The sequence below is a fragment of the Magallana gigas genome, chromosome 6, assembly GCF_963853765.1.
Source record: "Magallana gigas chromosome 6, xbMagGiga1.1, whole genome shotgun sequence".
Taxonomy (NCBI): domain Eukaryota; kingdom Metazoa; phylum Mollusca; class Bivalvia; order Ostreida; family Ostreidae; genus Magallana; species Magallana gigas.
In genome coordinates, this window is record NC_088858.1 from 18200546 (window position 1) to 18226904 (window position 26359).

Consider the following 26359-nt stretch of genomic DNA (forward strand, 5'->3'; position numbering starts at 1 on the left):
CTGGCATATATTTTAAGGTTGTTTGGTTGAGGAATAATCAATGATGCTTGAAGGAAGACAAGAAAATGGACATTGATGGACCAGGAAGACATGTCCTTGACCTATTTCATCCTTTAGACTGTGTACGGCAAAATGAACTTGTGCTTTTTGCTGTCACTGGTTGGCAAATGGTTCGCAAATTTTGTGGATCCAGGGACTTTCTTGTTAGTTAGGTCTTTTAGGATGCCACAGAAAATAAGCCAAACATTACAAGAACATTTTTACCTGAATCCATTAAGGTACATATAACATAAGATGCAAAGATTGAATTACTTGTGACATTGAAGAGAAAGTAAAGCCCTAAAAAATCTTTTTGAATAAAACAGATAAAGACCTCGAGTCTACATCAATAAATGTGAGAAGAATGCAAACCAGAGTTTGTTCAAGGTATTTAAATGCCCTCATTGTGAATTGCCTGTTGACTTTACACACGCACACAATTGTAATATGTCCTGTAATCTGTGAAGATAAACTAATTGGATAAAACAAAGACTGAGCTAGATGTGTATTCTTTTGTGTAATGTGTTAAATGCTTAACCATGCAGTGTTTGCCAGTTCAAAATATGATAATGCAGTATAAGCACTCTAGGTATCCTCTTACGCCAGTAATTGTCATTTAAACTGAAAATTCCATTTCTTTTACGAAAATGCCATTTAAATAAATGGGGGTTTAAAACAATATGTCAACTGGTATTTAACCATAAATTTTCACTTATTGATCCCTTTGAATTTTCAAGTTAAAACAGATTATTGTGACAATTCACGTAGGTAATTTCAAGAGGTAAAAAAAATTCTGGATATTAGACAAAGAATAGATTGGTGATTATCGGGTTTATGTGGCTTTATAAGTCTTCTCTTAGCTCAAGAGCTGTGATATAGATATTTGTATACTCAATGCACAGAAATTCCTTGGCACGGTATTAAGCTCCTACAGGATGTGTAACGGTTAATCTCTGAAGATTTTTGTGTTGGAATGAAATTTGCTGACATATTAAATCTAGGTAAATAATGTCCTTTTTATGTAATTATTAATTGATTTATTAGAAGTGATTTTATGATGAGCAAAACTCTTATGAGCATCTCGTTCTTTGGTTTGATTAATTGCGCTGATTTCAGTATTTGGAGAGATCGAAAATTTGCCAAAGAGTTTAGTACCATATTATAAGTAAGTTTTTTAAGAACCTTTTTAGGTATTTCTTTTAATTTTTAACTTAACAGTCAACTTAGCAGTCATAAAATTATTTACCTGTAAGGCTTAATACACGTATATGTGCTAAGTTTGAACGTAATTGTGGCATTAATGATTGAAATAGTAATTGGTACTCTTGAACGTAAAAGCCAAAGTGTGAAACACTTCAGCAGAAGTATTTTAATGGTGTCTGGGGTGGTATTAATGTAGTGTTAATGCATTCTATTAATTCTCTTTCTGGAGAAAATTTTCTGATTGTCAAATCTATATTTAGTTAATGCAGATATGGTATATGTATGTATTCAATCAGAAAAAAGGACTGAAATGGGCTACATAATACATTATAGCGTTGTGATTGTTTTCAGGGTTTGTATGTGTTTCAGTATTCATATTTTGATCATGAGAAATTAAAATGCTTTGTATGCAAGTAATCATCGTACATTGTATTACATTTGTAGTGTATATGTGTGTGTCATAAATTCTACCTCTGGGTTTAATATTAAAGTAATATTTTTACCCTAATAAGATTTGGTAGTTTCTTTGACACATTTCAATAATTTACAGGATGCAAGTAGTTAGACTGTTTAAAGTACATGTATTTTGATTAGAAAATTTCACCAATGACTGTTGATAAAACATTTTCAAAGCATGGGCATTTCAGGCACTTTAAGATTGGGCTAGATTAGGATTAGTTTGATTTAGTTCCTGTGTGTAGACAATGTGTATTCAGATGATGGCCGTAGCAGTAAGATTTGGTAAGCTAGATTAAGTTTTAACTTTTTAATCAAAGATTTTAAAACCCCATATTACATATCTACATTTAAGTTAGAGTAAGCTGGATTTAATTGAATGCATGCATATTTGTATAAACACTAGTAGACTGTTGGGTAAGAATAAGCAACAAAATAAAATGCTGTAATGAAATCTGTTAAAAACAATGGAAAATATTGCATATAGTGACATCCATGGTTTAGTTCCTCTGTATGCATTAATAGCTAGCTGAAGATTTAGGAATTGTGAATGACAGTGAAACGTTCCATATTATTACTGTAAGGTGCATGTGAACTATTAATTGGAGTTGAACTGAGGTGAAGAAAATTCTTATGTATTTCTGCTTCTTAGAATGCTGAATGTTTTAGGACTTGTCATTTACAGGGAATTAATAGAAAGCTCTTATTGTGAACTCTGGTGTTCTCCCACCAAGGGTAAGTCTACATTTTCATGGTTTAGTTACATGTAGATTACATAGATGGTTTTATTGACCACTGACTTGCAACCCCTCTCTTCCCCCCCCCCCCCCCCCCCCCCCCCCCCCAATTACAGTTGTTTAATGCAATTTGAAGCCTGAGGTGTATGGTTTATTGATTATATAACAGGTGTATTCATGAGACAATTCAATTAGGCAGATCTATAATATGGTAACAAATGATATTAAATTGCCAGTCATGGCGTATTGACCTAGCCATCCATCACTCACAAATGCTGCCAGCTTATTTCACAATATGCTAGAGATTTCAGAGTGACAAGCAAGGTAAAAAATATTGCATCATGTCCACTGGTTAATTTATATATTTTTCTCTTCTTTAAAATTTATTTCAATGATTTTGATAGTTTGAATTGCATCTAGTTTGATAGAGCTGATATTATATATAATTATTCAATGATCCAAAACGTTTTAATTGAATCATATATGTCTGTACAAACATTCTGAAAATAAAGTAGTAAGAACTAGACGCAAGAACGTGAATTCGAGATATTTATAATAATGTAATGGCACTGAGTCGTCAAGCGGCAGGTCATATAGGCTAAACACATTAGAAAAGAAGAGAAAAACTCGGTGTGATTTGACTTTGAGATGATAATATTGACACATATCTCACTCATATCATAGATCAAATAAATGGGATTTATTAACTTAATCTCATTGGCCTCTAGTATATGTGCATCAGGTTAAGGTAGTCTGGAATAGTATTGTCAGAAACTGATCACTTTTATGATAATAGAGTGTAAAAACACAATAACTCTGTTGATCTTGGGGCGTAATTTAAATCAACATTCTCTTAAAGCAGCGGCCTTAAAATGAACAAGACTGCGGATTTTAATTATGTCATTTTTTTTTTAGAAGAGTGTATATAAAATTCAAGACATTTTAATGGATTTTTTCCCCCCTGTTTTTAATTATGAATTTTAAAACAACTTTTTTGCCACCGTAAGATTTTATAGGTGGGTCGCGTTTCTGGATCAGAGTTTCTTGAAGTTATGTTATCAACACTGTTTAGATTTAACAATTGAACATGTCACTATGTGTCATCAAATTTCAATCATATCTTCATTAAAATACCTCCTTGTCTAGAACAGCCTTTACATTGATAATTCAAAGGTATGTTAACTTTACATGATCAGAGTTGTGTATTCCGTTTAATAGCTCTTTGGTTGTGAAGGTCTGTTCCTCAGAAATATGAATCTGATTGTTTCCAACTCTAGGTATGTCTTGTGCGTTAAGTACAGTACTTGAAGGTCTCTTTCAATATCATTTTTTCAGGACTAAAAATGTGAAGCAAGTGGAATGATCCTGATTTGAGAGAAATAGAAAAAAAGATCGAAATGGAGGGAAACTTATTGTTAAGGTAAGGTATATGCTATAGTGCGTGCACTACAGCTAGATAAAAAAAGAAACAAAACAGTTAAGGGCCATTAGTTCTTTTTTTATTAACAAACTAAACTTTATACCTGCTCGTTGAAGGTGAATCTTTTAGCATGTTTTTCGATGAAATTGTCTGTATTGTAAAACATGATTTGTGTTCTCTTGTAAATCACACTAATAACTTTCTTGGACAAAAAGGGCACATTCGTCTAGTGCATACATAATATAATTTCGTCTTAGATTATAAATGCACTAAGATTTCAATGTCAGTTGAGAAATGTATTTTTAAAAATATTTTAGTTGTATGCCAGTATGTTTGTCACTTGCAATTGCTTTACAAAAAGCTCTTATATTAGTTTTGTGCAACAACTGAAAAATGTCGTCAGAGCAAGATTTTTACAATTGTCTTGCACCCAATGCAATATTACATTCATAGTATTTTTATAAAACAAATCCTTGGAGAAGTATTATGCAAATATTTGGATGTTATACATTGAAAAAATCCTTATCATTTCATGAATTGTTAAATGTTATATGAGATGTAACTTGTAATGTTCTTGATGTTCATTGCAACATGTGCGGATCCAGAAAATTTATCCAGGGGAGATCCAAGGGATATTCAAGTTTCTAGGGGGGATCTAAGACATATTCTTGGGTATTTTACTATGTAAATTAAAGAAATTTGAATTTTCCAATGGAAGGGATAGTCCTATCCTTGACCCCCGCGACCCTTCCCTAGATTCGCACATGTGCAGGTTAATTAAAATGACAGCATCCCCCCTTCTCCATGAGCCATTTGAAAGGGGAGGGGGTGGGGGGATTAATGTTTCAATACCACTGTGTTTTAATACATGCATTGCATTCAAAAATCATACTTTTCACATGAAATGTAGCATATGTCTTATATGAAATGTAAGTAAAGATAACAAAGAGAGAAAATTACAATTTGATTATAAAGATTACAAGTTACACTGAAATATTTTGGCATCTTTTATTCCTTTATGTTTACATGCCGTGAATATTAATTCAGTGAATGATGAAAGAAGTAAATTATTTTATTATTACATAGGGTACACAAATGCTGATTTTTTTTTATTCTTTTGAACTAAATCATCCTTAGAAGAGATCGAAATTCAAGATATACTTAAATGTTTTAATTATAACTACATACTTGTAACTGATATCCCAATAAAAAAATTTTAGTGCTTTGATTTTCGATGTATATGCATTATAAATATTTTAGAAATGATTTTATTTGTTTATTTCTAATAAAATTATGATTGAGTCAATCAATAATTGATAAGGAAAATGTCTGAAATTTAGAATTCTGAAATGTCGTAAATATGAAAATGTAATTTGCCAATGTAATTTCCCCAAAATTTTTCGAAAAAATACTTGGACATTAAAAAAATACCTAATATTCCATGATAAAACATGTCTATAAGTGTGTTGTCTTGTATGGGTTTGAGGAGGAGATAATAACACTGATTAAATAAGATCATTGAGATATTGTTATCATCAAGTAGTCAAGCATTAGTTGCATAGGTCAATATAAGGCAGCTGTGTGTTTTATCACAGGGGGTTGAAAGATATGTTGGTAAATATACCTTCTAGTACAACTGTCATATCAACACAGGTACAAGGTATTGTTGATTGATTTAGAGCTGAAAACTAAATTAAGCAGTCAAGGTGAAATAGGTGTTGCAGATCAAAGTTGAACATAGTTTTGAGGTGCATCCAGCATAAAAGATGTATGGTGAAAGTTGGATGGCTTTATTGGATTGGCTTTAAATGGATTTTATTTCTTTAAAAAAAAAAGGAATGTTTTATTGACCTAAGATGGAGTTGGAACATGGTAAACCATAGGTAAATACAGGTAAATCATGATCAACAGAAGTTAAGAGTTTAAAAGATTATCTACTGCATTGATAAAAAGGGGGGCTGTCTGGAGGAACAATAAAGTTTTCTGTCTGTTATCGGAGACTCTGAGAGGTTCCCAATGATAGTTTCTGTTGTGTTTGTAAGTAAACAGTTTGAAGTTTTATTCTCTAAAATAGAGTTATTGAAAATGTTGTTCATCTCATCATTGAATTTTTATATTGCTCATTACCAAAATGAGATGATCTATTTTGAAATATACACATAGGAGTTATTTCCCTTTGATTGCATTTTAGTGACACTGCTTTTTATTCTGTGTATTCTTTGGTTCTTCGTTCTTAGTGCAAATTAGTTTCTTCTTTATTCACTGATATTCTGTCTGATCTATTAGAAAAATATGAAAATAAACAAATATTTGTGAGTGTAAAGAGGATATATTATTGTGGTTTTTGGTCATATTTTTTATGTAATTTCATGTTTAGATTTTTAAAGCCTATATTGATTGTTATAACATGTGTCTATGTCAATACCTATCTATTAGAAGGTCAAATTTGGTGTATTCTTATTGGATTCACAAAGAAACCTTCTTGGAAATATTCACTTATTCACCATTCATATGTGTCACTTTGTCGGTACATTTTTATTGATAACATTCTTGAGAAACTGATTTCATAGAAAACTTTGTTTAAAATTTGTGGGTTAATTCAGTGGGTTTTTTTTCTCTGAAATTTCAAAACACTTACAGTTTAATTTGCTCCTTTTCTATTGGCATAAAAGACATGTAATTTCCCCACAATTTTTGATATGGTAAAGGTTGGAAAGCTAGACACATGCATGAAAATTATTGTCAAACGAGAGCATATCAGCTGTGTACCAGTACAAAGGAACCCTCAATTTTGTGTCACTAAGTAGAATAGGGAAGGAAACAGAAATTAATGATTTTTAAACTAAATAACCTTCCTTGTATCATAAATTGTTTTTTTTGTTCTTGCATTTCTGATAAAAAAGCCCTAAAACGGTGATCCACATTTTAACAGACAAGGTGGATGAGTAAGTGGAGAGATGGATGTGGAGGATGTTGAGGATGTGGATCAGTACATCGCTCAGCTGAGGGACGTGTTTGATAGCTGTGACATCTATGACCAGGGCTACCTCAGTCGCAGCGAACTCCTGGCTCTGTGTCACAAGTTACAGCTAGACGACCAGGCGGAAGACATAGTTAACCATCTCACAGACAATGCACAGTGTGAACAGGTAGGGGAGATATTTATCTCAGACAATGCACAGTGAAGACATGTAGGGGAAATAATTGTCATATACATTGCACAGAGTGAACTGGTAGGGGAGAAATTTGTCATAGACATTGCACAGTTAAGACAGGCTGGGGAGATAATTGTCATAGACATTGCACAGTGTAGACAGGTAGGGGAGATAATAGTCATAGACATTGCACAGTGTAGACAGGTAGGGGAGATAATAGTCATAGACATTGCACAGTGTGAAAAGGTAGGGGACATAATTATCATAGACATTGCACAGTGTGATCAGGTGAGGAGATAATTGTCATAGACATTGCACAGTGTGAACAGGTAGGGGAGATAATTGTCATAGACATTGCACAGTGTGAACAGGTAGGGGAGATAATTATCTCAGACAAGACACAGTATGAACAGTTAAGGTAGATAAATTTCTAAGACAGTGTGCAGTATGAACAGTTAGGGTAAATACATATTTCAGACAGTGTACAGTGTGAACAGTAAAGGTAGATATATATCTCGGACAGTGTGCAGTATGAACAGTTAAGGTTGATAGATATCTCAGACAGTGTGCAGTATGAACAGTTAAGGTTGATAGATATCTCAGACAGTGTGCAGTGTGAACATTTGGGGTAGATACATATCTTACACTGTAGGCAGTGTGATACATAGTTTTGACTGTGCAGTATGAACAGTAAGGGTGGAAAATATCTCAGATAATGAGCAGTGTTAACAGTTAGGGATCGAGATACATATCTCAGACAGTGTGCAATGTGAACAGTTAGGGTAGATAAATATCTCAGACAGTGAGCAGTGTGAACAGTTAGGGTAGATAAATATCTCAGACAGTGTGCAGTGTGAACATTTGGGTTGATAAATATCTCGGACAAGGTGCAGTGTGAACAGATATTATTTCAAGGTGCAATGTGAACAGGTAGGGGAGATAATTGTCACAGACATTGTGCAGTTTGATCAGGTAGGGGACATAATTATTGTCAAATCAGAGAATGAACCATCCACTTATCAGTTGCTTCCAGTGATTTTTGTTTTTGATTTTTCAAAATTAAGGGACATATAGCTTTTTAATAGGAAAAAATCATTGAAGTATTTGATGTTTGGAAAAAATACATTTTTTGTACTGGCACATTGTATTAACAAAAAACTGATTTTCAAAATTTTTGTGTTCTTCTCTTTTATGCATCTTTGCTAGCCAAGGGTTTTTAGTCCACTCCACTTCCCATAAACCTTGGAAGATCTCATTGCGAAAACTCGGTGATGCATTTGCGCTATCTAGCAAGCAACTTGGGTGTCGTCCGTTGTATATTTACATTTTGATCAAATAAAACAATGGGTAATATACACTTACGTCATAAATTCAAATTTAAAACATGTAGACTAGCGAGAATTGGAACATAATTATTGATGCTATTAAATAGGAATGAAGATCTAACCCAGATAAAGCAAGTAAGGTTTTATTTATACATACCTGTCAACATTCCAAATATTTCTTGGGGGAGAAAACGCGCGACGACCTTTTTTGATAGTAAAAAGTCATTGCGCGTTCTTTTAGTTCATACTGAAAACTAAGAAATAACAAATATTACACTTTAATGTTCTTTATTGTAATTGTAAGCTGCTGATTTAGTTAGTTTTAGAGTGTCCTTAGAAGGGGTCACTTGATGGCATTCCTCTTTACAGTTTATTTGAGCACATAGAAGACTACATAGTGTCTGATTGTCCATGGAAGCTCTTTGTTCTGTCTGTATTTTTCTCACAAGGGAGAAGTTACACCCTCTCACAATCTGCATTGCTGTTTGGGATACAGCACATAGACTGAGCAAATTTACTAAGACGTATCTTTTCTTTTTTGGCTTTGGTGGTGTATTTTCCATGCTTTAAAACTTCATACATGATTATAATAAGGAATGTCATATTTCCAAAACTTATTTCCATTTATAAGCCGTTCATTAGTATATTGTCATATTTTGCTGCAGAGTGTCAATTTGACACTAGCTGGTATCCCGTTGTCATTTTCTAAAATTTCCACATCTGGCATGCCTGTCTCTGTTAATAAACTCTGCTAATGAGAATCGGAAGCAATTACAATCCCAGTAATCACTGGTAGCACAGTTGACACCTTGTTGATTACCTGTTATCAGCGGCAATAAACATGTATCTACCGATAAACAATGAACTGCCATCTTCTCTTTCACAGGAAATATGGTATTATTCAAAGCAAAATCAGTAAAAATTCCGGATTTCCTAAAAATCGGTAGAAATTGGGGGTAAAAAATATAACGTTAGACAAGCGATAGAATGGGTTCAAAATCGGTAGACTCCCCAAAAAATCGGGAGAGTTGACAGGTATGTTTATAGTGTTTGTAGGGACTTGTACCGGGAGTGAAAATGTCGCTAATATATGAAAGCACACATACCATAAAACCAGGTATCTTCGATGTGAATATTGCGGACAAAAGAAATTAAATAAAACGCAGCTCATTAAACATTTAAAAGCAATTAAATAACATAAGCAGGGACGTATATACTAACGTGATAGGCAAAACTTGTTGAAAGCACCAAATGTTATACCAAAGATCACAAGTGTGTTTCTTCTAAAGTTTATTCTCAAGTGCCTGTTTTAAGCACTTTTAGTACTTTCAGTGCTTTGATTTTTTTGGTAATGTTGTATCTTCCAAATATGGGGTGCTTCATCATGATAGCTTCTCTGAATTTTATTACCGAGGAATACCGTTTTATAAAATAATCTTCAAAATTAAAAAAAAAAAACAACTTTCCATCTCTTTTGTTGCTAGATTTGACATTTATTGACCCATATCAGATTGGTTTTGATTCCTGATGCTTAATTGCTCCCTGGACATACAAAGTTGATCCTGACTTTGTGACTTTCATTATCCATGACCTTGGTGGTGCCTATTGGAATTCAGATTTTGCTTACATTTCCTTAAATCCCATCTACTTCTTCTACATTTTCAAATAATTAAGATATGTCATCAAATTACACTCAGCTAGATGAAAAATTGCTTTATCATTCACAGGTTCACTTCTGATATTAAATGATTGACCATAGGGTCTTCAAATTTATCAACACTTTTAATTGATTTCATGATGGTTTAATAGTCAATTGATTACTTCCCCTACTCAGTGAGTGCTTAATTTTGTGGTACCCTGGGGGTCAATGAAGATTAACACTCCTCACAGAAGCCAGCAATATTAAGGGTTAACAGAATTATAGGAAATTGTTAAACCTCAAACCCCTGTCAATGAAATGGAGTTAAATGTCTCAGAGGTATTCCTTGTACATCAATTTGGATATAGGTCAATTTACAGAACTCTTGATAAACAAATGTTAATGAAATTTGGAATGATGTTTATTGAGTTGAGGTCACCTTATCAGTGTTAGCAATATGTATATAACAGTAGCTCTTAAGTGATTTGTTGTGATAAGTAAAAGTGTAAATCTTATTTATGTTCTAAATTACCTAGATTGATTAATAAACATATTGATTTCTTAAAGAGTTGCTTATGTACTTTCCAGTATAAAAGTTGTTTTGAAAAGTAGATACTGTCGCATTTGTTCTAATTTCTGATTGGGCATTGTTCGATTTGCTGAAGACTTAGTTTTTATATATTTATCCCATTTAGAGATTGTATATATAATGTATTGAAATCAAAGGAAATTCCAACAAGGAGTTTGTGCAAAATAAATTGTTAAACCCAAGAATTTCAAACTACCTGGTAACAATACTGTTACAGTAGATTCCTAATTAAGGTAAAGGTCCATACCCCACTTGATAAATAAAATGCGTACAGATTTTTTTCATATTTTTCAAACATGTATATGAGCATATGTTCTTATCAAATTTTACTCAGTTGGTTGGTCCATCGGTATCATTAAAGCTATGGCCGTGGCTAAAAATAGAACCGATTGCGGAAAACGGCGCTTTTTTCATACATAATGAATCTAAGCCTAAGCCTGAAATTTTACTTTCACAAAATCATTTTTTGCCTTGTATCCTATGTAAAATGAAGGAATTATCATTTCAAAACAAATAATTTTTTGTTCACTTGCTTATATATTAAAATATAGATAAATCTGCTAACAAATGAGATACAATGATTTAAATTTTCAAAGCGAATTTAAGCTCTTGTAATTTTATTTACGTACAGAATTCTCTGAAATATTGATATTATTTACCCCCTAACGTCCTTAATCAATTGGAAATAAAATTACCCAAAGGACCGGCCTTTTCAGGATCACAATGGGCATATTTTTGGTAAAAAACATTAAAATATATAATTTGAAAAAAGATCCGTAAAAATAAAATTGTGCATAGGTTTATTCTTTCATCACTCTAAAAAAATATGTTTAGCTTATTGTTAAATAGAAAACATGATTTAAACAAACTGTTGATTAATCTGTATTATTTAAATCGCAAAAGATGGTTTCTTTTGGAATCTTTAATTATAATGGATCGAGATCGGTATTTAGAAATTGCAGACACACGCGTGGATAATGCTAACTACCTGATATGCTTTTAAGACAAACCTCTATTCAACCTTTTTTTTAACTGGTTTAAAGACTGTTCTTAAAATGAAATAACTTTTCTTCAGCGTATGGTTTTATTTCTAAAAACATTTTTTGTGTGGAAAATATATATATGCTCGTTGCTAAGCGAAAAGGATAAAGATGATATCGGTCAAATTATTTCCCCTTGTGTATTTATCTCCCTTATGCACTGGAATAGATCTCGGTCAGGATTTCATTTTGGGTGTTTATGGACTTTCGGGGATTAATGTTCAAATATTTGGATTAAATTCAACCTTATAATGCATTGATGTTTATGCAGGAAAACAGTAAGAGGTCTATATTTTCAAAACGAGTACGCAATCGACACAACCCAGTCAAGTTTTCATATCGCTGATTAATAGGCCTAATTGATTGCAGTTGTCAGTATTTTGAATAGCTTTGTTTTGAATCAATTTCTAGGTCAGCTTGATTTCAGAACAAATATTAGACCCGGCCTCGTTAAATTACACCTTTTAACGCTAGCTCTCAATTAGATCGGGCACGGACAAGACGTAATAACGCGTGAATTACGTCAGACGTTGTTTTGTGACGTATGGATAATTACCTTAAATGTTAGGTATTAATTTCCACATAAAATCGCGAGAAGAAACCCTCGCAGATTTTAAAATCTGGCTTTTACAGGTTTTAACTATAGGATATTATTACAAAAAATTTGTGATCGCAATTTTATATTCTCACGATTTGATATGAAACAGCGGAGTCAAGGAATTAAGTACATGTACTCGCGTAAAAGAAGGAATTTACAATATGCAATTGGTGTTCTGATTTACCAATGAGCCAATCATTGATGATTACTGCAAACCAACCCGTGGTCTAAGAAATTTTTGCAAGGTTCATGAGAGCCTTGTCCTTGCAAATATTTCTTGCCATGAATCAGTCCGCAACGTCTCTGATATGCTATCTACCAGACAGTCTTAGAGTACCTTTTGATTGCAAAAATAAGCTGCCGTAAACCGCTGTATCCCTGGTAATTCGCAAAATAAAGTCGCTGCAAATAAAAATTGGTTTACAGTATCATATTGGGTAATAAGAACAATGATTATACATGTATACAGATTCTAAACTAGAAGCCAAATTCTTTAAAATATTATATAAGCATATGAGATAGAACTATTTCATTCATTGCTGAATTTCAAAAAAGATTTGCTGTATATGAATATTTTGCTGTACACACTTTATTCTTGAAAGATAAAATGTATTTGAACTATTAATATTTTCAGATTGACTTTGAACAATTTAAAGACAATTTTGTGAAGATCCTCTGTCAGTCCGCTGTGGAAAGAGTAGAACAGCAGAATGATGTTTCCCTCACTGACAGCGTTCATGAACAATTCATGGACGCAGACCAGTTTGAAGATGCAGATGAAGAAGAGGAAGAGGAAGAGAGCGATGATTTAGTGGAAGAAGGGGGTAGAGAGTCGGAGGAAAATCCACAGGAAATGCCAGGATTTGAGAAACATGAAGAAGAAGATACAAAGGAGCAGGAATTTATTGCGAGTATGTCAGACTCTTTGAAATATACTGATTTAATTTCTTGATCTTCTGCAGGCTTCATGCATGTATTTTATAGATCAATAAAGAAAATTATGGAAATGAATGAGAGATGATTTAAAGAAGCAGTGTTGGTATTGAATTTTGCAGCGTCTTTTGATTTGTTGGACTTGCAAGAAGAGGAGCTTTCACCAAAGTTTGTTATGGGGAACAAGAAATACGGCAGAAGATCGCGTCCATTCGAGTCCAAGGATTTTGAGGAGCTGATGAAATTAACTACAGAGAATGAGAGTGCAAATCATTCCGATCATACACAGGCGGAGAAAGTCGTCCCTGAACTGGACAGAGTGTGCAAGAGGCCCCCGTTACCTCCAAAGAAGGGGAAACAGCAGAAAGACTCCCAAAAGATAATAGTAAGATAGTATATTTCTCTTATGGTGGGGTGTAGTTAAGAGTTTCAATAAATCATTCATAAGTATTGGGAAAATATCAAAGTTTTAATATGTTCAGGTTTTGTCATTTTCCAATACCAATTAGTTGTATAGATTATATATAAATATGATATTTAAAATGAAATTCATTTATGCATAAGAATCTTCACAAAGATATTTTGATTGACTGTAATGATAAATAGATCAGCAGTTTATAACAAAAGGATTGGGCAAAAATTCTTTAAAAACCCTCTCTTATGTAATAATTCTATTCAGTATCAAGTACAGTGATATCAAAGGTCATTATCTACTATTCAGAAAAATGATCATGATGTGTGTATATATTCAAGTAATCTGCTAGGGGTCAGGTGTCAGTTGTCAGTCAATTAGTCAGCTTTTATTTGAAGAATTGTATTGAAAAAAACATGAGCTGGTATTTTAAACCTCTTGTCAATATGTGTTGGTAATCAGATTTAAAAAACTAATTAATTACAGGTAATCCAATGGCACTAGATAGTTACATATATACATGTGGTTTGAATTATTTTTCAATAACATGCACTGATGACAAGTAATGTTTTGGGATGTATGTGGGTACAATCAAAGTCAGTTGGGTAGTTACAAATATCTCTACTTTCACTTTGAATTACCTGTATGTGTTGTTAACACTTACAACTGCGTTAGTCAAGTGTAAACGTGAATAAAAGTAAAGATTATAGATTTTTAGTTTGGACTTCATTCATGTAGAACTGACGTGTGTTAACTTGATCAACAGAAACTCAGACAATGAATATGAATTTATACAAGCATGGAAGATATATTTGTCTGTTAAATGCTGATAAAACCATGTCAAACGTATTGATTGTATTGTAAATGTTCAGGTGAGTGTGGATGTGTGTGTACATATACAAGTCTTAAGGATATACACAAGTGCATGGAGGACGTAGACAATTGAATTTACCCAGAGTAATGGTTTTGCAGTATAGTTAGAGAGACATACATGTAGACCAGGATGTATATGTAAATTCATGTACAATATCACTTGTTTATAAGCTTGTCAAGGACAAATGTATGGCTGTGTGAAATACCGGGTTGACCTGCTTAAGAAGGATTAATTATTTACCTGTAGACCTGTGCTTTGATGTATGCCATAGTCATGGTGGCCCCCCGTTTCATCATCAGAAGAGTTATACCTGTTGTAATTTTCCTGATCTGTATCATACTGTTGACTAGACATTTACCAGTAGATAAAAGGGACAGAACTCTGGCAGTCTCAGACAATTCAGCTTTGGACGAAGTGAAATACTGGGAGGAGCGAGTTTCAAACGACATCAATACTTCAAGTGAAAGAACCAACTTCGTGTTTATTAAGTGCATGAAGTGTGCCACACAAACCGTGGCTAATGCTCTGCGCCGCTTCGCCTTTACCCACAGGTTGAATGTTCTCCTCCCCAGGGACAACAATATATACCTAGGGTGGCCGTATCTGATGGATAAAGTGGACTACAGGCCCTCCGACAAAAAATTCAACTGTCTCATTGAACATGCCATCTACAGTCGAAATATTATGAAGCCGCTGTTTCCATCAGACACAAAATACATTACAATTATTAGAGAACCGTGGAGTCATTTTCAATCCACATTTTACTATTTTAAAGTACATGTTATTACAGATATGAATAACGCTTTAGATCCATTGGTAGAGTATCTAAAACAAATACGAAAATACGAAGCCATCTATAAACATCACAACTCGTATCCTTACCGCTACTGCATCCCTGACGGGTTTTCTGTGACTAAGAATCTACTGTCGCATTGTTTAGGGATGCCATTAGGTTTCCCAGAAAATCGGACTGACACTTCCCATAATGAGGCATCGGTGTATTCATACCTCAAACAACTGGACGGGGAGTTCGGACTTGTCATGATAATGGAATACTTTGATGAATCAATGGTATTTCTGAAGAAACTAATGAGATGGTCATTTAAAGATATTGTTTACGAGAAAGTGAATGTTGGTAATTATTCAACTGAACCTTACCCGGATTACATTAAAGATATCCATAAAAAGTGGAGTTCTGTTGACTATTTACTGTATGACCATTTCCGTAAAAAAATGGAGTTAAAAATAAGAAATGGAGGGCTGGAGTTCCAAAACGAATTGAGACAGTTTAAAAAGATTCTTCGTGAGGTTAACCGATTTTGTAAATCTGTGAAACAGTCATCAAGACTTACTGCCAAGCTAACTCTAAGGGAGTTCACTTTTAGTGGTCATGAATGTGCTTTTATGGCTGAGGATGTTAACCATTTGGATTTGTTGCAGAAAAGAAGTGATGCGGAACTGAAAGGAAAAATTCCGTCTTATAAGAGGACCTGTTGATTGAAAGATTACAAAAAACATTCTTTTAAAAGGGTTGGGGAGGGGGGAAGGAAGGGGGAAGACTTCAATTCAGTAATTCAGTTTCTTGTAGACATTTAGTCTTATTGTTTTTTAAAGAAATCATAATACAGTGTGCCATACAGTATTATCATTAGAAATAAAAATATTTTTGGATGCTGATATCTTGCATTTGAAGATATTATTTGACTTGCTCAAGGAAATTAGTCCAACATATTAATGTCCGATCCACATACTGTCTCTTACCTGCATGTATTTACTGTCGTGTTGTAGATCGTATCGTTATATTGTTATTCATGTACTCACAGGCACTTGTTTTTGTGATGAAGTTTTCCCCATACTCTTTATACTAAATAACGTGCCATATATTTCTATATACAAAATGTTAAGGTCAGACACAGCCTATCATCCATTATTTTAAATTTTTTTGTATCTCCGCAATGTGAAGATTTCCACTTCTATAATTTCAATGTTATATTTTCATGTTAACTAATATTTTTCTATCTGGATATATAGTTTCAATTAAAAGATATATACTATGACATAATTAATAAGCACTGAATTGCATTTTGCATGCCATTAACAGAAAAATTCAAAATGTTCTAATTCCAAAAATAGCCAGGTAATGCACCCTGAATTTTTGGGCATTAACAGGTTTAAATCCAAATAAAGAAAAAAAATAATCTATTAAGGAAAATGATCCAAAACAGCGGAACTTTGTGTGTGCATGTCCTTAAACAAGGGATATTTAGGTCTTGAATCATGCCTATGAATTTTTTTGATTGATCACAATGTTAAATGCATATATTAAGAGAGATTCTAACTTCTAACTGCAAACAACATTATCAATTGCTTCAATGATTTTTATTATTAGAACAGAAGTAATGAAGGAATGCTGAAATCTTTTTTTTTTTATCAACATCTTATTTTTATGTATTTTTAATGTAAGAGGTAGAAATAAAAGCATATTTTATGAGGGGAAGTATTGATGAAGGGTTCACTGAGGCATCCCCAAAAAAAACTTCATTCAAAGTTTCTTATTTAAATGTGTGCAGATTAACAATTAACGGTGTAAAAAAAAAAATACATAATTTTCCTAAACCTTGAGAGCTGAGAAACAGGGTGATCACAAGAGATAAAAGTACAGTGATGTCGATACATTGGTGTGAGAGCGAGATTGTGTGGTATTACTGGATCAATGAGAGCTAAGCTGATGCACCGGAGAAGACACTGGTTAATAAATATATTTCAGATCTGTGACATACTGGGGAAAGACGGTGACAAAATATTTCTTCAAGGCATTTATGCGAGTCAGACATAATGATGTGGACCTGATTTTTCAGCTGAGAGCTAACTTACTAAATTGCAGTAATTCACTCACATTATGAACTCGCAGAGATACCTAAAATGTAACCAGGCCATGGGGATTTACCGGTAGTTTAAAATTCTTTTTTGAATATATATCTTGGTGACATATATGAGATATATATTTTTTCTCGAATGAGTGAGCAGATTTTGGCATTGACAGATTTGCATACTTTTGATATTATAATAGTCCTGCAATATATTCTGTGACTGCAAGACGTGAAAAGTTTATGAACTCTGGAGATGATATGTATTCTGTGTGAGGGCTAGATGATGAAAATTGCAATGCTCCTATGGAGGAAGAGACTGAAAATCATCATGTTCCTCATGCTGTTTTTTACAGCATTAGTTTACCTTTTAAATGTTTCCTTTTTAGTCCTTGACTGTACCAATGCAAACGTTAATAGAAAAAGGGCAAGCTTCCGTGAGAGTGATGTGGGAAAGGGACACAGCTGCACAGAGAAGACCAATTTTGTCTTTATCAAGTGCATGAAGTGTGCAACAGAAACTATGGGGACAATAATCAGAAGGTTTGGTCTCGTGCGGAACTTAAATTTTGTTGTACCAGTGAAAAACAATATCTATTTAGGATGGCCTTTTGTAATTGAGGAAACGGATTACAGACCTTCTAAAAAGCCTTTTAACATTTTAATGGAGCATGCAGTTTACAACAGCACAAAAATGGAGAAAATAATGCCAAATAACGCTGTGTATATAACCATCATTAGAGAACCATGGCGCCGATTAACTTCTTCTTTTTGGTATTTTAGTCTTGGTTACACAGTAGAACCCCCAGTCAATTTCAGTGAGTATATTCAGAACATTCAGAAATACGATGAAATCTACAAGGAACCTGAGAAAAAAGCCTTCAGATTTTGCTTTCCTAATGGATTCTCTGTGGTGAAGAATTTAATGGCACACTGTCTAGGTATGCCCCTAGGATTTCCTGCGGGTCACAAGGATATCTCCATGAACGACACTGCAATTATGCAATATATTGGAGAATTGGATGCCCAATTTTCTCTCATCATGATTGCCGATTATTTCCCAGAATCATTAGTTTTGTTGAAACGCTTGATGTGTTGGACATTCAAGGACATTCTGTATCATAGCAGTAATGTCAGAAATCATAAGATTCAGGAAATCATCCCTACTGATGAGGAATTGAAATTGTATTATGATTTTAGTAAAATTGATTTTATCCTTTACGAACATTTTAACAAATCTTTTTGGAGAAAAGTCCAGAAACAAGGCCCAGACTTCTTTGATGAGGTCAACCATTTCAAAGTGGTGCAACTTTTGATGGAGAGATTTTGTTTTGTTGAAAATAATGCTAATTCCAAAGGACAATTTTTGACTATTCCAAAGTCCAAATTTAACCAAGAGTTTAACATATCTAGTGAGTACTGTAGTTACATGACAAGATATCTTCTAGAGGACATTAGAAAACATTATAACAGAAATGAACTCGATGGAGATGCATCAAAGTACTGGTATGCCAAAGAGCCTGACAAAGGAGAGATTCCAAAAAGAGGCTGCTCATTTCCCCTGATATAGTTTAACATGTTTGAAATTTCAAAATCATTTGATATCAATTATATACAGGTATTGTGGAACACAAATGGGTTACATTTTTGTTTTGTTAGATTTTTTTTTTGGTTGCTGCTATCTTTTAAAGTTAGATGATGTTTATGAGAAATATGATATTTATACTTGTGATGTATGCTTGTGCGTTCAATAAAATGTGTATCTGAGGTCTATACTTATCTATATAACAGAAATGACTTGGGAGTTGAGATGATAATGGAAAGTCCATTGTCACCCGACCACATGATGCCTCTACAGCTGTGCTGGCTGTCAATAATGCATGAATGCATCCGAACAGTATAAATCTGTTGCTGGCAATGCTCAAAAGAAAGAACGAAAGATTTATGTTGATAACCTTGAATCCATTTAAGGAGGAAGCAATTTTTATTGATTGAAGTGCTTAAATGTAAGTTAATTGAAAAGATAGCTTCTCTGATCATGCCTGTATGTAATGAATATGACAGAAGTGCTTTAAATTATATCTATTGCATGGTTAAAATATTCCATGCAAGTAATTAGGCAGGTACAGTACATACCATCATGATCAAGTTCTAATACATAAATCTATTAACAATGCAGTCATCTGTATAAGTTGTTCTATTTCTTCACACAAGCCCTTGTTCTTTCCTCTTGCATTTTGAGGTGGACATGTATGACAAAAAATATTGAATCTGTAAAATACGAAAATCACTTCAGAAGCCCGATCAATACACATTAAAATCCCTTTTTCTGTACCTTGCAGTAAATGCATGAGTCAAAGGCAAGAGTTGAACCTTACATACAGACATGAAATTTGGCACTCATCGTCCCGGATTTGTATTTTTAAAGGTTCATTGCTTATTATGTACCTCAAGAATTTAATAATCCTTTCCCCTCTAAAACGTTTTCCACTTTTGCGCCCCGGTGTTATGGGACTCTGAGTGGGTTATGTCGGGGAAAGAATAACATTGACGACTGGGGTATTTGATCACTGGGGACACCCCAAAACCATCAGCCAGATAGATTTAAATGTTTTGAGTTTTCCCTGATACACTCAACAATAGATAAGTAAATTGACTGGGGAATGTGTTTTTCTTAGGATCAAGCCGGTTCCTTTTCGCTGTGTTTGATTTTCTTATTTGGATGTATTTTCGGTGCTGGGGCCAATATTTTCTCAGGAAACGATAAACTGAATCTGAACAAGTATGAGAGGTGTTGATTAAACAGTCATTGTGTGTCTAAAGAACCTGGATTGCATTGTGAGAAAAAAAAATAACAATATAATTTAATACTAAGGTCCAAAAGACGTCAGAAATGGGAGTTCTTTTACCATTGGAGGTGTTTATAAAGTTCCAAGCTGAGGTTAATGGGAGTGATGTTTAAAGTATTGGTCCTATCGGAAGTATATATTGATATGATGAATGCCTGCTACAAGTAGTTGAAATTCATATCTTTAACTGCTGGGAATTCTGTTGAGGGGTTTTAAAGATATTAAAGTGACTAGAAGAAAGGCCCTGTTTTCAGTTGATAAACATTTTTGATTACTCCTTGTGGAACTCTTCAGGTGTTATTATGTCGTTAACGGTGCCAGACCAATATTCAACAATTTGGTTCTATTCAGATTAAGAAATTTAAGGATTTGGAGTCACATTCTATTTCTGGTTATAAGACTCTGAAGAAAAATATGTCGGCTCATGTCTGAGGGGATATTGGAATCATGATTAAACAGAAGTTTCACCTTGCGCAGTTAAATCTTGCCGAATTGATAGATGTAAGTATGGCATTTCGGGGAGTTTCTTTTCTGTGTCATATTTTGTTCTTTGATTGACAAGTTAAAATATTTTCGCTTCAAGGTAAGTCTGAACAATCAAAATACATCTGAGAATTGATCTGCACATTGTGTGTAAATGGATCAAGCATACGGTGAGATCACAACGGTAACTGGCAAAACCTGAACAGTTGACATAACACAATCAATATAGAAGTGAAGTACTGAGGGACACATACACAACGTTTTATGGTGAAATGCCAAGTTTTACAAGATGATTTATGAAAGTTTCCTCTGTGTTATAGGACGATGAAGAGGCTGGGGACCAGGGCTCGACACCCCGGGAGGAAGACAGAGAAGACAAAGAGGAGGAAGAAGAATCAGACGGAGAGATGGAGAAAGAGATGTTTGAAGCAGAAGGTATTATGCATTTAGAAATCAATGATGAAGGATTGAGAGGAGTTAAAAAGTTATTACTGGTTAAAATGAGATGACACCTAGTAAATTGTTATAGCATCTATTGGTCTTATTCAGTCATTTGCAGACACCAATTTATCACTATAAGGAATTATTTCATGAGCCTTTATTTCTGGCTTGTATTCTTAGAAGATGTCAGTTAATCAGTTCTCTGAAAAATGGTATTCATTATCATTTTCAAGATTATGACTTGTTATAGTGTAATTAATGAATTGTTTAAGCCATGCACCTTGCTACAAATACAAAAAAAATGCCCAAAAGCATGTATGATATGATTGCCTAGGCTTTTATTTCTGGCTTGTATTCTTAGCAGACACCATGCAATTCTCTGCAAAATAGAATCCTATATCAATTGATTTTCAAGATTATGACTTTGTCTAATGTGCATTTAAGTTATAATTTATGAAGTGTTAACACATTTTGAGACACAGTTGTGAAAAAATGTTCATTGACAAAATGATGCCATGCAAGGTTGTATGCAAGATTGATTACGGTAGAAAAACCCAACAAAAAACGATGCATTCATTTGAATTATTTTTAGAAATATGCATTCAGTGATTGGAAAGTCAGAGAGAGAGAGAGAGAGAGAGAGAGAGAGAGAGAGAGAGAGAGAGAGAGAGAGAGAGCACCCAGTCTGTACCTAATGCTTATACCTCTACAGACTTAATTGCAACACTTAATTATGTTTAAAGAATTTGTGAATTCTTGATGTCTTGATGTTACTGTATTAAGTTAATGTGTGGTGGTAAAAGAAACGTGAATGTTTTTCTGACACCTGTATTAAACAACACCGATACTTGTGACAGCATTGCTGAACATGTACATGTAAATCTATCCATGGTTAATATGAAGATACACGTATTACACAATCCATGATAATATGACAGCTAGTGATTATAGCTAGCTGGATACTTTTCTTATTTGATAAAGAGGGACAATTTGATGGCTAAAATTGAGTGACACTGTCGTCTGCCTGATTTTTTGATCATATTTAATATTAATACACAAATCAAATCTTCAACAGCTGACCTCCACCTTGACCCTACCTTTGTCAGTTATATAAGTGTACTGTATATACATATAATTACATGGAAATTCTTATTTTGCATTCTTGATTTGTCGTAGTTCTATAGGTTAATCAGCCCGGGAGCTGTCAGGCCAAAGGGCTGTTATACAGTGAACGAAGGTTTATATAGAAAGTGATTAATATATAAGTTATTAAATAGTATTTTTTGTATCGCATCCTATTAATTAAGCTAGCTGACAAGGTCTCAGTATATCAGCCAGAGAGCAGTGCAGCTATGGGGAACTAAATGATATAGGAGATGCAACATGGAAATGCCATGTCATAATTTTTATATTAATAGAGCATATGGAAAAAAAACCAGTACCAAAACATTACGTCAATGTCAGTTATTCTTGTTCAAAAAATTGTGCGGGAGTCAAAAAATACTCTTAAATATTTATCACACAGCTCTTCATTTTCTACCATACATGCAGGGGTATTTTACATGGTTTTAAGCTTACCGCGTAAATTTCCCCCATGTGTAAATAACCACTTTTACAGTAACACAGGGGAAATATATATTCCTAAAATATGAAATGATGCCGACTTGGTGGAGAAATGCTTTCAGTACTGTTTATGATAAATCTTATTCATGACCAGATAAAATTACTGGGTACATTGAGTTTACTCAAAATACTGTTGTCATGTAAAATAACTGCTAAAGTCTTCATAGCAATCAGAATTCACAATATTTGACCTGGAAATAATGTTTTTCATGTCATGAGAATAACCAGACCATATATGAACAGTTAAATGGGGTAGAGATGGAATGAATTTGTTTACAAAACACATTCCAAAACAACATCTATAATAGTACATGAGTTCTCTGGGCTAGCTTTTTAAACATTAAAATTTACATTGGAAGCTTTTTACCAGTAAATTGATCACCGAAGCAAACTTGTTTTTTATATTTCAGTGTTTCTATATGCATTTCACTCTGTTTTGATCATGCTTTTATCTTTATATTTCAAAACAGTATGTAAACTACAAACCTTCATTCAAATGATTTAACCCACCCAAAAATAGGAAGTTCCTGATTTGCATGAAGGTCACAAAAATGCCCATTAAAGATGGCTTTTTATTGATATCTCAAAGCCAAATGAATTTTTGAAAAAAAAAATATGAGAGAAGTTTTCGTTATGAACAAGTAAGAAGACATTAAATATTGAAATTGTTTATGAAAAGAGAATCTTTTTCATAATTATTTTTTAAGAGTCTTTGTCACCCCTTGACTTTTACTTTTTAGGACAGTACGTCACAACATAGCAATTTCAAACCATTGTAAATCTGGTTATGTCACTAAAATTTGGTGTCTATCTCTGTAGCGCAATGGGTATAATTTCAATCTACAAATCTGCAGGTCCCGAGTTCGAATAAAGCACAGACTTTTGTTTTTATAAACAGCAATAAATTTTATAAAGTTGATAATCAAAGTCTTATGTATGCTTAAATTCCATATCTTTGAGGAATATATAAAATGGACTTGTATGCAAGTCTTTTCCAGAGGGTGTGGAGAACCCTTAAGATGCTTTTATAGCATGAATAAAGATTTGAATAGAGAAAAACTTTCTATATTTGTCACGAGACATAAAATTGATCACTTTATTAATCGTAATTGCACCACCTTTAGGATTTCAGGAACTTTATTTATATTTATGTATTTTTTCCCATGCCTCCACTTTAATATTAAATTTAATTTCTTTTCAATGTTTTATGTCCATAGCATTAGTCCTTTGATAACTGCAGTTCTGGTGATAAATTAACACAGAAACATCAAAAGATTATTATTAAAAATGAAAAGTTTGCAAAGTTATTGCATGTATAAAATTTGGTTGAGAGTCAAAGTTATTGTCTTGATCTGCTTGGAACACAGCTGTTTTTTATAATGCTTGGAGCAATTACGCTTGTAGACTGCAGCAGCTCAAACGTTGTTTTTATTTATATTGAATAGATGTTGGATAAGGATGGGAATTTTTATTGCTAATATGGTGTAAACGGTATTATATTTAGATCAATCCTAAGTTGCTGAGTGATGCATCTTTATGATTAATTCTTATTTCAGGACAAATGAACTTGAACATGTCTGAACTGGAGCAAGCACAAGAGATGAGCGGAACTGAGGAGTATCTACGCAACATCTGGAAGACCTTAAATGTGGGACTAAATGGCTATATTACTTCACAGGAGCTGGGCCAAGTCTGTGATCACATTGGCATGGAAATGAACAAAACTGTAAGCAGCTGACAGCTAGCTCTATCTGAAGGAGTTACTGTTATCAAGATTGCTGTTTGAATTATTGTCAAGATTTTTTTGCCTCTACATGTATTTAGGTTTTATTTTGAATAATTGCTGTTTTTTTGTCTTGCCAAGATTCATTCTTTTATTTTAAGAATAATGTTTATAATTCTCAGGGTTTGAGTTTTTCAAAATTAATTTTTTAGTAAAGTTCAATGTCATTGCATTTTGAGTTAAGGTCATTAGTAATTGAGACATGTGATTTGTAAAGAATTAAGTCTTCATTTTATGAATTAATCAAATATATGAGTTCTCTCATGTTTATGACTGGTAAATGACTGTGTTGTGTAGGAGCTGCAGCAATTGTTTGACAGACTCGACACAGATAGTGACGGACGCATCAGCTTCGATGACTTCGTGGGCGGTGTCTTCCAACACAACAGCGGTGGTGCCTCTTCTGGTCAGTCTCGGAGTAGGGTGGGCACCCCACGCTCCCTGACCCCCAGGGCTCACTCTGCCCAGAAGAAGTTCCGAGCCTCGGCGCAAGGGGCAGAGGAGCGAACAACCCCGTCCCTAATTAGTGGAAGTGGGTCATCCGGACTGTTTACTGTCCTAGATGATGAACATACAGGGTGAGGATATTTATACATTGTACTTTATCAAGCAAGCAATGTAGCATATTGCTTTGCAGTTGTAGAATGAAAAATTCTCACATAATAACCATCTGTTGCAGTGATAATGCCAGGAGTTACATTTTATTAATTTGTTTCCTAAGATGTGAATCTAGATCAGAGTTTTATCCTTGACTGATGTTATGTGGTGATTTTTTTTTATATTGGTTTACATTATTCATGATATTTTTTAGCTGCAAAATATCTCTTTTGATCCAATGATTAAGATTTTAAAAATGAATTCAATGAATAGATAATTTACGTTGGCAGGTGTTTTGTTAAAATCAATTGGTTTATCAGTTTTGAAGTTTATCATTAATCTTTTTAAAACATGTAACTTATGTGATAAAAAAAAAATCCTTCAAAAGTTCACTTATTTGACATTCTATCAACTCTTGTTAAATGATAAAGATGCTGATTGTCAGCAGTATATTGAATGACTTGACCTTTTACTATTATATTTCATAGGTTTGCTATGCCAGAAAGCATAATTGATTTGTGGGAAAAGTACAATGTTACAAATGGTGCTGATATTATTCTTGTAAGTAAATACCGTATTTTTCGGGGCATAGGCTAGTATTTTTTTTCTCCGATGAGCGAGCCCCAGCCGATCCACCGGTATCGGCTGATCTTAGACTCAAATTTGAAAAAATTTAACAGTAAAATACCACACAATCCACTGTTTTTATCCGTTTTACTATTGTAGCAGTTTATTATGAGGGTTGGTTTTTTTCATTTGTTTGAACTATTGTTCGATAGTTGTCCCGTTGATAATTTTTGTAATGACATCGTGAGTAATAAAATGTACTGTACTGTACGAGGTATTTCTTTACAATCCCAATCAAAAGAATTTTTTTCCCACGTTCGTGTATGAACCCTGGAAACTATTATTGCGTAGTAAAAAAGAAAACGAAACCTGGTAGAATGTAATATGACAGAATTTTTGTGAATTCTTCATGTCTGCGCTCGTAGAAAACACGGTTTCTCTCCTTTTGACTGCCTGTTTAATCTGTTTATTGAAGGATATGCTCTCAATTTATAATATGACTATAGTAATTAAAAAAGCGTTACATAATTTTGTTAATGTATGACTTTTTCAGGAGGCGTATATACATGTAAAGATGTCTGCAAATAATCCATTCTCATTTAAGAAATTTTGTGGTTTATGTATACCACTAAACCCAGATAGGCTAAGACTTTAACATGCATAGCCTCAATTGTTCCAATGTCTCATTATAAGACAGATACATGTATTGTGATATTGGAATAGCTAGTC

General features: G+C 33.6%; 3 protein-coding genes across 15 annotated transcripts in view; all 3 read left to right on the forward strand.

Annotated features, from left to right (window-relative positions):
* The first annotated feature begins 260 nt into the window (after positions 1-260).
* LOC105341336 (ninein-like protein) overlaps positions 261-26359 on the forward strand; it is a 44263-nt gene continuing 18164 nt past the window's right edge. The window contains exons 1-9 of one of the 13 annotated variants that reach the window (XM_066088654.1): positions 261-278; positions 3771-3855; positions 6788-7004; positions 12836-13112; positions 13257-13519; positions 20940-21054; positions 24240-24409; positions 24764-25044; positions 25552-25624. In XM_066088654.1, coding sequence (XP_065944726.1) covers positions 6813-7004; positions 12836-13112; positions 13257-13519; positions 20940-21054; positions 24240-24409; positions 24764-25044; positions 25552-25624 — 1371 coding nt within the window. In that variant the 5' untranslated portion in view covers positions 261-278; positions 3771-3855; positions 6788-6812. Of the gene's footprint in view, positions 279-848; positions 1041-2383; positions 2434-3696; positions 3856-5552; positions 5749-6729; positions 7005-12835; positions 13113-13256; positions 13520-19773; positions 20638-20939; positions 21055-24239; positions 24410-24763; positions 25045-25551; positions 25625-26359 lie in introns of those variants that run through there. The other 12 variants (XM_034467697.2, XM_066088660.1, XM_066088659.1 and 9 more) reach the window with 12 other exon arrangements.
* On the forward strand, positions 14102-15933 carry LOC105341334 (galactose-3-O-sulfotransferase 2). Its single transcript, XM_011447802.4, has one exon. It carries the CDS (start codon positions 14679-14681, stop codon positions 15915-15917), a length of 1239 nt encoding a protein of 412 aa, XP_011446104.3. The 5' UTR covers positions 14102-14678; the 3' UTR covers positions 15918-15933.
* LOC105341335 (galactosylceramide sulfotransferase-like) lies at positions 16423-19050 on the forward strand. Its single transcript, XM_034467708.2, has one exon. The coding sequence runs from the start codon at positions 17571-17573 to the stop codon at positions 18855-18857; it is 1287 nt and encodes a 428-aa protein (XP_034323599.2). The 5' UTR covers positions 16423-17570; the 3' UTR covers positions 18858-19050.

Excerpts from the sequence above, each read along its gene's own strand:
- LOC105341334 (XM_011447802.4), top strand. The coding sequence starts at position 14,679 with ATGTATGCCATAGTCATGGTGGCCCCCCGTTTCATCATCAGAAGAGTT.
- LOC105341335 (XM_034467708.2), top strand. The coding sequence starts at position 17,571 with ATGATGAAAATTGCAATGCTCCTATGGAGGAAGAGACTGAAAATCATC.